Source organism: Schistocerca nitens, chromosome 2 (assembly GCF_023898315.1).
Source record: "Schistocerca nitens isolate TAMUIC-IGC-003100 chromosome 2, iqSchNite1.1, whole genome shotgun sequence".
Classification (NCBI taxonomy): domain Eukaryota; kingdom Metazoa; phylum Arthropoda; class Insecta; order Orthoptera; family Acrididae; genus Schistocerca; species Schistocerca nitens.
In genome coordinates this window covers 666,496,279-666,508,367 of record NC_064615.1, presented here as the reverse complement: position 1 = coordinate 666,508,367, position 12,089 = coordinate 666,496,279, and the positions used below count along the sequence as shown (strand labels likewise).

General features: G+C 37.3%; 1 protein-coding gene across 1 annotated transcript in view; it reads left to right on the top strand.

Moving 5' to 3' along the window:
• The first annotated feature begins 257 nt into the window (after positions 1-257).
• The window catches only part of LOC126235233 (Down syndrome cell adhesion molecule-like protein Dscam2), a 263,828-nt gene continuing 251,996 nt past the window's right edge, over positions 258-12,089 (top strand). Inside the window, exons 1-3 of the mRNA XM_049943965.1 lie at positions 258-325; positions 450-559; positions 752-907. Coding sequence (XP_049799922.1) covers positions 258-325; positions 450-559; positions 752-907 — 334 coding nt within the window. The remainder of the gene's footprint in view (positions 326-449; positions 560-751; positions 908-12,089) is intronic.

Sequence of the window (12,089 nt, the reverse complement as noted above, 5' to 3'; positions counted from 1 at the left end):
TTGCAAACTGAACTCACATCCTGTCCTGGAAAACAGACAACTTATCAATTTCAGGCCAGAATATCTAATGGCTGGCTCCTCATTATGCACACGCAATATTTCACTCTGTCTCTGTAAAGGAATTTTGTGTAACATCTCTGACATTACGTTCTGCAAGAACTACACACTCCCTCTCCCTCTTTTCTCAGTGTGTGTGACAACAGGTGTGGTCCCATTAACTAGTCGTCTTTGATATCTGACCACACATAAACTGAAAAATGGTGCTGATGGATTGTGAACTGCTTAAAGTTCGTTATGTAGATTTACACCAAACCACACATGGATGGTTTTTTTTTTTTTAATTAACTGTGCGTGATTGTTGCAGCTGCCAATTCTATATAAAAGCTTTTCCAGAAACAGTGATCAGCTAGGGATTGTTGCTTTAACTAGTGTGACTGGCTGTGTTACAGCTTTAAGACTCATTTACAGAGCATTCCCTTGGTGTCAGATTGTCCTCCTAGCAAATTATACATAGAAAAGGGCAAGGTAAAAAGTGTAAGTCGTCACAGAGATGCCACTGGTACCAGTTTTTAAAAAAATTACTTTTGATGGTATAATATGAGCAACAATCTAAACCAAGTGTGTAATTAGATTTGCAGTATAGGTAGTTCCTCAACATTTCTTGCATGCTACATTCAATAAATATCACTTAACTTATCTTTATTATGAAATGTGAAATAAGTTGTTCATACTGTCTCCATTTTTTTTCTAGGAAAGGCTTTACCTGAAAACCATAGACATCTTGTGTTTCCAAATGGCACATTAGTAATAAGAAATATACACAAGAGTGATAATGCTGGATATGTGTGTGTGGCTTCCAATCCTGATGGCCAAACTTCGAGGAGCAAGCTGAATGTCCAGGTCATGGGTAAGAAATATTAAAATGAGTAATGCCTTAACCACAAGAATGTAATGCTACAACAGTTTTAATAACTAAAAGATTCTTTCTACTGTAGTACATACAGAAATTTAAAGTGATTGCCTATTATACATCATTAGATTTCAGCATTATCAGGCACAATTTAATAATGAAAGTTTCATCTTTTTAAGAAACATGGAAAACTAATAATGAACAAGAAAACAGGAAAACAGGTGGCTACTACGAACTATATAGTAAATACATTATTGTAGCCAAGACAGACACTATGCCAAGACTAACAGTAGCATAAATATATATATCTACTACAGTATCGTGAAGGGACTGAAAGAATGTATGATGATGGAAAAGAAATTAGTCAGATTTTTATGGGAGATGCAAATTTAATTATAATAAGGGACTAGAATCCAATAGTAGAAAAAGGAAGATAATGAAAAATAGTAGGAGGTAGCCTTGGAGGAAAGGGGGGGGGGGGGAGAGAACTGAAAGGGAAAGCCACCTGGAAGGATCTTGAACGGTACAGTTAATCCTCACAAACAGCTGGTTTAATAATAATGAGAGAAGGTTATATTTTTGGCAGACACCTGGAGACTCCAGAAGGTTTCAGATATTTTTTTAAAAAACTGACATATTGTCATAGGGAAGCATGTGACCTTATAAATGTTCATATAATACTTTATTACGTCAAGATTGTCTGATTACTGCTTTACTGGTCTTAGCAATTTATTGTCACCTTCAGATGTGAGAATTAATCCGCAAACATTTTCTTCATGAAATATAAACTCAGGTTATATGTGTTCTGAACATCTTGAAATGGTATAAAATATGTCAATGGAATATGCATCATATTATCACATCGTAAAAACTTTCTTGTAAGTAGATGCTGCCTGTAGGAAAATTGAGTAGACCTTTGGAGGAAAGGGAAGCAGCTGTATGAGTATCAATAGCTCAATTGGGAAAAGTGCAATGTAAAGAAAGAAAGACAGAAAAGTGCAAGGAACATATAGATGAACAATGCAAATGAAAAAACTTGAAGTTAATTTTGTGGAAAGGGAAGAGGAAGTAGGTGAAGATGAGAGGGGAAATGTGATACTGCAAGAAGAATTAAGCACAGAAATGCTGAAGTTAAAACATGGCACCTAAATCAGATAACATTCCCGCGAAACCGATGAGATTCTTGGGAGAACCAGCCATGGTGAAACTATTCCAACTGGTGTGCAAGATATATCACAGAGCTGAAATACCTACACTCTTCAAAAATAATAATTCTATTTAGAAGAAGGTAGGTGCACACAGGTGTGAATATTACAGAGCCATTTTATTAAAAATGCTGACATACATTATTTATAAAATAACAGAATGATTAGTAGAAGCTAAACTTGGGTAAGATCAGTTTGGGTCCTCAAGGCATGTAAGAACACATAAGGCAAGAGAGACCCTACATCTTATCTTACAAAATAAAACGAAGTTAAGATAATTCTGTTTCTAATGTATTTGGAGATTTATATGTAGCTCTTGCCATCATTGACAGGAATCATGCACAGAAATCTGAAGATAATAGGGATAAAATATGGGAAACGAAAGGTTATCTGCAACTTGAACAGAAGAAAGTCAATGGGCAGAACAGTCTGCACAGCGAGCAAATAGTAAAGGAAACCAAAGAGTTTGGAAAAGGAATTGAACTTCAGAGGGAATTAATAAAAACTTTAATGTTTACATATGATATTGTGATCATATCAGGGACAGTTAAAGGCTTGGAAGATCAATTTAACTGATTGGATAATGTAGGAAATATGCTTCAAGATGAATATCAGAAAATGCAAAACAAGAGTAATGGAATACAGTTAAATTAAATCAGGTGATACTAGGGGAGTTAGATTAGAAAATGAGACACTGAAACTGGTTGAAAAGTAAAATAACTGACAATGGCTGAAGTAGAGAGGATATAAAATGCAGACTGGCAACAGAAAGAAAAGAGTTATTTGTTAGCTTCAAATATAAATTTATAACAACAATAGAAATTCCTGAATGGAATAACACGTAAAATAAACGAAAGGCAGTCACTCACCTATAGTTGACTGATATGCAGTGCATAGAAAAATGCAACAGAAAATAGTGTTCACACTACTTTTCGAGCTCTTGCTGTTTCTCTAGAAAAAGTACACAAAGTGACACCTAAACATACACACCCATGGCCATGATGAGACATGTCGATTATCAGTTACTGAGAGCAGTTGTCTTGGTAGATGAAAGTGGGGACAGCTGTAGAGAAGGATGCACAAGACAAGGAGCAGGTAGTTGGATAATGTGAAGCTGGTTTTCAGGTCTTTTGACAGATGACCCAGAGGTTGCCCAACAAGACAAAAGGAGTTTGCAGGCAAGAGCATGTAAGAGATAGATAGAGAGGGGGAGGGGGAAGAGAGGAGAGGAAAGCAGAGCAAGCTGGATATGAAGTGAAAGAGAGAAAGGGAAGAGATAAAGGTAAAGGGGTGAAGGTGTGGAAATGGGGGAAAGGGGGAAGGGAGTGAGAGAGAGAGAGAGAGAGAGAGAGAGAGAGAGAGAGATTCCATGTGGGGGGGGGGGGGGAGATTGGTAGGAAAAGGCAATACATGATCTGGACAGTGAAGGAATGGTGTGAACAGAAGACAGAAGGGAAGAGGGATGGTGATGCAGAGGTTTACACCAGGAGGTTTTTAGGATGCAAGATGTGCTGAAGAGACAATTCCCACCAGTGTAGTTCACAGCAAGTTATGCTGAAAGGGTGTATTCAAATGGTGCACATAGTGAAGTAGCTTTTGAAGTCATTTGCCTTGTGCTGCACTGGATATTTGGCTAATGCATGGTCAAGTTCACAATTTGCCACAGTTTGGTGGTGGCCATACATGTGAGTAGACAGCTAATACTTGTCATGCCCACAGACAATGCTGCATAGTGACTGCAGTATACCCTGATGTTTGAAGTGGCTGCATTCACATGTAGCTCTGCTGTTTATAAGTGAGGAAATTCCTGGGACTGGGCTGCAGCAGGAGGTGATGAATGGGTGTATGAGACAGAGCTTGAATCTGGGCCAACTACAAAGGAATGATCCATGACTTCAACAGGTGCTTCACTATGTGAGCCATTTGGGTTTTCCTTCCCAGCAGTAGTTTCTCTGAAATATGTGTGTTGGAATTGTCTTTCCAGCATATGCTGCTCTCTCTCAATCCTACAGACCTAAACCTATGCTAACCTGTTTTCCACTGTCTCATGTTACACTCTATTCACACAATTTCCTCCCCATCCACATCAAGTACTGTCTTCTCCTACCACTGTTCCTTCCCCTCCCACCTGTCCCACATGGGCATTCTCTCTCTCTTTTTCTCTCTCCCCTCCAATTACCCCTTTTCTCACTCCTTTCCCTTTCTCCCTTCCTCCTTCCCCTTCATCTCCACCATCCTTACTTTCCTCCCATCCCTTTCTTTCTGTCCCTTCCACCTCTCTATCTAATCTAGCTCAGTTTCATCTTGTTCTGCAGCCTCTGAGTAATCTGTCAAAATATCCAGCTCACACTTATCCCACCTCACCTCATGTATGCTTCCCTACCATCCTTCCAATCTCCATTTACCAAGGCAACTTCTCTCAATAATTGACACCAGTCAGTCTCGCTGTGGCACAGTGTGTGTGTTTTTGATGGCTGTATGTGTCAATGTGTAGATTTTTGCTAAAGAACGAACAAGAGCTTGAAACCTAATATGAGTACTGTTTTCTGTCATATGTTTCTATGCACCACACCTCAGTTAGCTATAGGTGAGTGTTTGCCTTTCCTTTATTTTACAGTTTATTCCATCCAGGGATTTCCATGTTGTTAAACATTGCTGATTTGGCTGTCTTCCTTCCTATCCCTTTTTACCATTGTTAGTGTCATTATTTACATACTTACAACTCATTTCTCCATTCTTTATTCCTTAACATGTCTATACTTTATTCTCCTCTACAGTAACTGCCTTCAAAATATGCACTGGCCTTCCTCTGTTAAGCAATTTGAATGCCCACTATTGTAACAGCCCTCCACACTAACAACTGCCGCATTACGATACCCTGCTAACGTGGTGACACCCACTTTTCAAACATTTAATTCCAGCTCTGTTTTTAACACAGTAGCGACTTGTGTTGCCCATCTTAACTTTTAGTCGATCACGCTTGTTTGTTTACAGTCCCATTGTATGATGGTGCATGTTAATTTAAGGTCATGCATCTCCTGTATGGCAACACTTCAGTGTTACTCTTTTTGCCTGCAGCCTTTAGCACTTCGTAATTGAAACCTGGCAACAGCATTAGTGCTAAGAGCTGTCAGGGATCTTCTTAAGACATGTTACCTGTACTTCTTGCTTCTCTAAAACACTTTGTGATCTTGCTTTGAACTTCCCACATAGTTCCCTATAAAGTAGGCCTACCAATAATTTCCATTACTGGTATAATGCTTCAACCATAAATTTTCACCTACTTTTTTCAACCTTTTTTAACCAGATGTCACCTGTCTTTTTCAGTCATCCCTTTTGTGTCCATACGACTTAATCAACAATCCCTGCTCATACTATATCTGCCAATTCTGAAAACTCTTTATTTTCCATAGCGAAACTCCAGTAACACATCCTCTTTCGGAAATCCTGTCTGGCACATGGTATTCTATGTAATGCACTAATCATTAAGATTGGTGTTTCTTGCTGAGTCCCATCATATACCAACAACCTTTACCTTTGCTAGTTTGTTTAGCCTATCACCCACACCAGTCTGGTTCTTCATAATAATACAATCCAAGCTTGAACCATACTTGATTGCATCTACTCCTTTCTCAAAATCCTTTTACTCTGTGACCACGACTTCCTGAATGCTGTCACTGCATTATAAACTCTTGCCTACAGCAGCTGAACAGCATTCGCAGCACCATGTGAGGTTGTCCCAGCTACTCCTGTCTTATGCCAAGATGGGAACACCTCTAGCCAATAAAGAGCCTACCACTCTGATTCAACCCCCCTGTCAACCCCTCATAGCTCCATGACCATCCCTTGCTGACTTACTCCACCTTCCACATCCCCTAAATCTTCCTCCACCCTCCATGAGAAATACAGCTCATGATCACTCATCACTGAGCACTGTTGCTAACTTATCTGCTAGAATTCTGACCTCTGCAGAAGTCCTAGTACTTTCTAAATGCCTCACCTTTAGCCCAAAATTATGTTCAACTTTGCTGGACTTGTAAATTACCTCATTTCCCTTACCCATTGTATATACAGTGGCAAAATTTCTTTGCTGCACACCCCACTGACAACAGTCAACCAAAATACCACATAGAACATTGTTTGAAGCATTTCTGATCTTCCTCCCAATGAGATCCACCTCCCCTTCCCCCCCTCCCAGTCATCTACTGGTAACTTTTCTAACTTAGTCCTTCTTTACGTTCCTAAATCTCTCCCAGTGAGTCCAACTTCATTTATCCCAAGAGCCCTAAAGGACTTCCACAAACTCCTAAAGGTCTTAGGTTCATTCCGAAACCTGACATCTCTATCCAATTCCCACTTCACACCAGCAACTCCTTGCACTCCTACCATTTACCTACTACCCAAATGCTGCAAACATGACCTCACAGGTCTCCCTGCCGATTGTCCCATTGTGCTGAGTACAAAGCTCCCACAGAACAAATCTCTGCTTTTGTTGACCAGTACCTCCACACTGTTGTGCACAACCTTCCAACTAACATTCAAGACTGTATTCACTTCCTTCACCACATTTCAACAATTCCTGTCTCTTTAACTCCAGGCTCCCTGTTCTTCACTGTGGCTGCAACATCCTCTTATACATCATCATCCCCATTCCCATGGCCCTGCAGCCATGGAACACAACTTCTCCCCACTTTCTCCTGATACCAGACTCACCCCCTCTTTCCTAATCCTGCAGGCCAATCACATACTGACCCTCAGTTATTTCATTTTTGAAGGCCAAATCTATAAACGAGCCCTTGGTACTGCCATGGGTGCTCAGAAGGCACCACCTTATGCTGACTTATTTTTGGACCATCCAGAGCAATCCTTTGTATCCAGTCAATTCCTAAAACACTTCATCTGGTTCAGAATCACTCATGACATTTTCATGATCTGGTTGCATGGCAGGGACAACCTTCGCTCTTTCATCCATAACCTCAACACTTACTCCCAAATCCACATCATCTGGTTCTTCTGAACTCTATAAGCCCCCTTGCTAGATGTCAACCTCCACCTCTCAGATGGCCCCATAATTACATCTGTTCATATCAAGTGCACCAACAGACAACACTATCTCCGTTTTGACAGCTGTTGCCCATTCCGTATCAAGATGTCTATTCCTTACAGCCTTGCCACCCATGGATGCAGCATGAAATATACCAATAATGTTATGAGACCATTAAATGACAGACAGTATCCTATCCATAAATAGATCTGTGTCATTTCCTCCTCTGACACCAATAACCCTGTTAGCCAGCCACAGACCAGTACTCCTCTGACCACCTAGTATCGTCCTGGCTGTGAATAGATCAACCACATCCACCACCCAGGCTTCAATTACCTCTCATAATGCCCTAAGATGAGGAATATCCAACTCAAAATCCCACCATCACACAAGAGTAGTGTTTCCTTGATCACCAACATACAGAATATTCTAGTCCAGCCCAGCTGCAATCCAGCTCCGGATCCTGCACCTCATGGAGTCATGGGTCATTCTCTTGTGGTCAACCCACACTCAAGACTTATCCAATACACATACCCACTACCTCTTACCACAGTCCAGTCACAGTTTAACGACGTCCTTTGTTTTCTCAATCAGATGACCATTAGTTGTAATAAATGTTCATGGAGTAAAAAATATTGGCAGAGACTAGTGGTACTTTTAAAGAAAAAATACTCATCTTGTTTTTTGAGGTCTCCTTTAATCCATTGCTTGAATTTCTTCTGTCTGGAACCCAGAATCTCTTGTAGCTCTGGAAACCTAATAGGTTGACGTGTTTCTTGTATAACATTGACGTCAAACTGATTCGTATGTAATTTTCATACTTAATAGTCGTAGATGCCTGGCTGCCATTAATTACAATATTCACTCATTCCATTTATACACAACATGAATTTACAATTTGTCCAATAACTGAGCACAACAGAAAAAAATTACATCACTCCTTCCTTCCTTCCTGCCAGAAAACACACAACACAAACTCACACACAGTTAACATCATTCATAAGTACATCAGTAAAGATATAGTCATACTAAGATCTAAACATAGAACATTAAATTGAAAATAATTTACGGAAAATGAAATTCACTCAACAGCATACAGAACAATTATGATAATATATATTCACATAAACAAATATTTTATCTTTTTATAGTACAGTAATTTTATGAAATTTGTTTTTTAATCACAGGGCTTCAATTTAACCAGATTTTTATAAAATAATTTTTTTTGTATTTCTCTTTTTAGTTAGGCATTTTTAGTTTGTTGAATGAGCTTAGTATTAAATATCAGATTTTAAATGTGTTTTTTCCAGTGTGAATTTTTTTACATAAATTAATTTTATAGATGTCACAGAAAATTTTATAATTGTGTTAGCACAACATACACTGCTATACAGTTGGAGCTTAAAACATTTCAAATACGGTTAAAAAAAGGGTAATATCCTAAATTTGAGAATATACATGATCCAAACGGGCTATTGCATGTTACACACCCTCTGAGAGTTTCGCTCGTATTCCACTGCGAGGAAAGTCTCACAGGTGTGCACAATGTTTACAAATTTGAAAAGCAGAACATGCAGGAAAACAAGTGTTTACGAAATATCATCATAGGTTTCTGTGGCCTGAATAGCTGACAGCTGGATAAAAAGATTCGTTTAGTGTGCAATGAATTGGAGGGTGGTGTCCGATGGTTCTTCATACTGCTGATGGTCTTGATGATTTTTTTAGGAGTGGACACAGCTCCTAGGGTATTTCCTACAACATTTCGCAGTGTATCAGCTTCAAAATCCAAAGTTCCCTAATCACGTATATAAAACATTTCATGAGAAAATTTCAAGATAAACAAGGCTCTCAGAATCTGCATTTCAAAAAAAGAGGGAAATGTCAAAATGACTTCTTAATTGATTTGAAGTTAAGTGAAAAGAATGCCTGACAAACCCTTAGGCAAAAGCAAATACTAACTCATCTTGAAAAGAAATTTTTGAAAAAGGTTACTTCTAGCAAAACAATTAGATTTTGTCAAAAGTAACTATGCTGTTGAATTTTGTACAAATACTAATTAGTAATATTAAAAAAAGTACTCATACTAAGACAGAAACTGTATAGCAAATATTAATGTATTAGGGGTAACAAGACTAAAACTAATGCTCAACAATCAGCAAATTTTAACTTGGATGCAGAAAATAATAAGATAAATGATTTGTTCTCTTATAGACTTTTCTTCCTAAAATCACTCAATTTTTGAAAAGTTAATACTATTTTGAAAACATTCTTTTCTGTTACTTTCGACATAACTGTAAAATATAATACCACTTGCGATATTGTAGATTACGATACGAATTTCACTACTAAAAAATGCGATACTATATCTTAGAATCAAGTCCTCTGTGCCTTTTTGGCACTATCAAGGCTTACAATAGCATTTTACACTGTTAATAGTTCATGAAATACTGTGTGCAGCATAGACACTACTAAAATGTCAAAGCATTTGATAAATTTCTGTGTACCATATAAGCAATACTCAGTTCCAGGATAGTAGATTATGTGTATAGCAATGCAGTTATAAGCCCAGTGTGTTAACATGGCACATATTCAATTGGGAATACCATATGGTAAAATCTGTTATATAACCAAAAGTTCTTTATGACAATTTAAGTTCAAATCCAGTTGAGGATAACATGTAGCCTGTTTAAATACACAGCTACTTTCACTATCAATTTGGTTCAACACATGGTTGAGGATACTATACAACATCAATGAAATAACTTATATTTATAAGCACTATGGTGAATGTCCATAGAAACATGTATGTAACTAACACTTAAAGCACAAAAATGAAAATGTCCTTCCCAGATCATGGGGTCGTCTGAAATTTACATACCATTTCTGGTTGAAAATTCACTTAAAACTAGATACAATTGAAAATGTCCACTTAGGTAATACACAAGACTATATACTGTACACAGATGATATTATGTATCAAATTTTGGGAAACAAGTGTGCACAGATTTCAATAACTCTCCTGATAGCTTGTACACACTTCAGTGAAGATAGAATTTGTTTGTTTCAGAGTTGTGTGTCATAGACATCTACATAAAATTGCGTGGAGCACTCTGCACTGTTTACAAGTAGTTCAAAGACAAAGAATAGTATACATATATTACTAGTTATCAGACAGTATCTTCAAGGTATTTACAAAAAATGATAACATGTTATGCCATGTTTATGGGGTGTGAGTATAGTATTCAATGGCAAAGTAGTCTTTGTACCTATTAGTATCTTTCAATAATCAACCCCATACTCATAGTTGGTTACATAAATAACAAAAAATTAAGAAAATGTGTAACAGCGCTAAGATATTTACAAGTCAATGCATGGAATATGGTTGTGTTGAAACACTTAAAAACTACAATTTCTGTACAGATAAATGTTGATCACTACATGTTTCAATAAGTCACTGTATGGTTGTAACACTTGGTACACATCAAGCACAAGACAAATTCAGTATGGAGTTCCCCATGTGGGGTACAATGTTTTAAAAACTTAGTATATACCTCATCATGTTTTCAGAAAAGTACAAAATAACTCCCATCTCTCATCATATTTTCAGAAATAGTAATGAAACTGTTATATGTCTCAAGTGTATCATCTGGTACAATACATACTTCAATTCATAAAGCCTTTTGAATACTGAATACATCAACCATCAAGTGTTCATCCTGACTTACCTTATATGGTTCGGTGTAAGTATAAAAAATTTCATAAGTTCAGAAGTAAACAGTTTTCCTTCTCATTATCTTTTAACAGTGTACAAGTATGTAGTGCTATATAGGTATAGTTATTAATTCAGTAAAAATGTTCTCCAGTTTACTTCCTATTTTCAAGTGTCATGATCTTCACCTTAATTACCAACAAGGTGCTTAATCACTTTTCAGTGTACAGATTACTGACATTTTGCCTAATTACAAAAGATGTCACAGTTCACATAGAATCAGCCTTTCTGCATAAATATAACTGAGTATTTACTTGCATCTGTTACTTCAAATCAAAAGCAGCTTGCATTACAAACCTTGCTGACTACGTGTGTCTTTCATAAACTTTCTCCACAGTAAGAAAAGACAGGTTCGCTAACCAGTCCCTACCTTACTTCATTCCCCTCATTACATCAGTAATACATCAACACTTCATTAAATACATCAAATATCTCCTCATTGTATCAATGTAATAACTTCATCTCATGTCTTCATAATATCACCTCATTACTCCACTAAATACTCCATAGTAATAATTACCTAAAAAAATCACCTGCTTTATATTACACAACAGATCAACCTCACAAAATGACACCACATAGCAGCAGACTTCACAACTCGTATAGCTTTTCCTCTAACAACAGAAACAGACATTACACTATTTACATGTTTTATTACTTTACTGTATGTAATCACTGCATTGTTTGCACAACTCATTACTGTATACAATCACGTTACTTCAACTTAAGGTTCAGAAAAGTAAAACCCCCTACAATCACTTCATTACTTTCAAATTCACTCCACTAGGCAACTGTATTTTCACTTGTTACATTATACAAACACTTTGAAAACTAGTGCATGACACTAAATATCTCAGATGTGGTCTTCTACTAATAGCTATATGCACCATACACTTCCTCAAAATTTACCAAAAATTGGGTAGACACTGTGTACGAATCTCATTGCTCGTGCAATTATACAACCTTTTACACTTTCATGTTTACTGGTTACTGAGGGTGTTCAACTTAATTTGATATACTTGTACTTTTTGTAAAATTCCATTACCTTACCTTTCTGGTATAATCGAAAAACTTTATTTTTTCTTCTTCACTACAAACAGAAAAACATCCTCCTGCATTACTTTTGTACTCAGAAAATAATCAAGTAGGTGTTAACTCTCT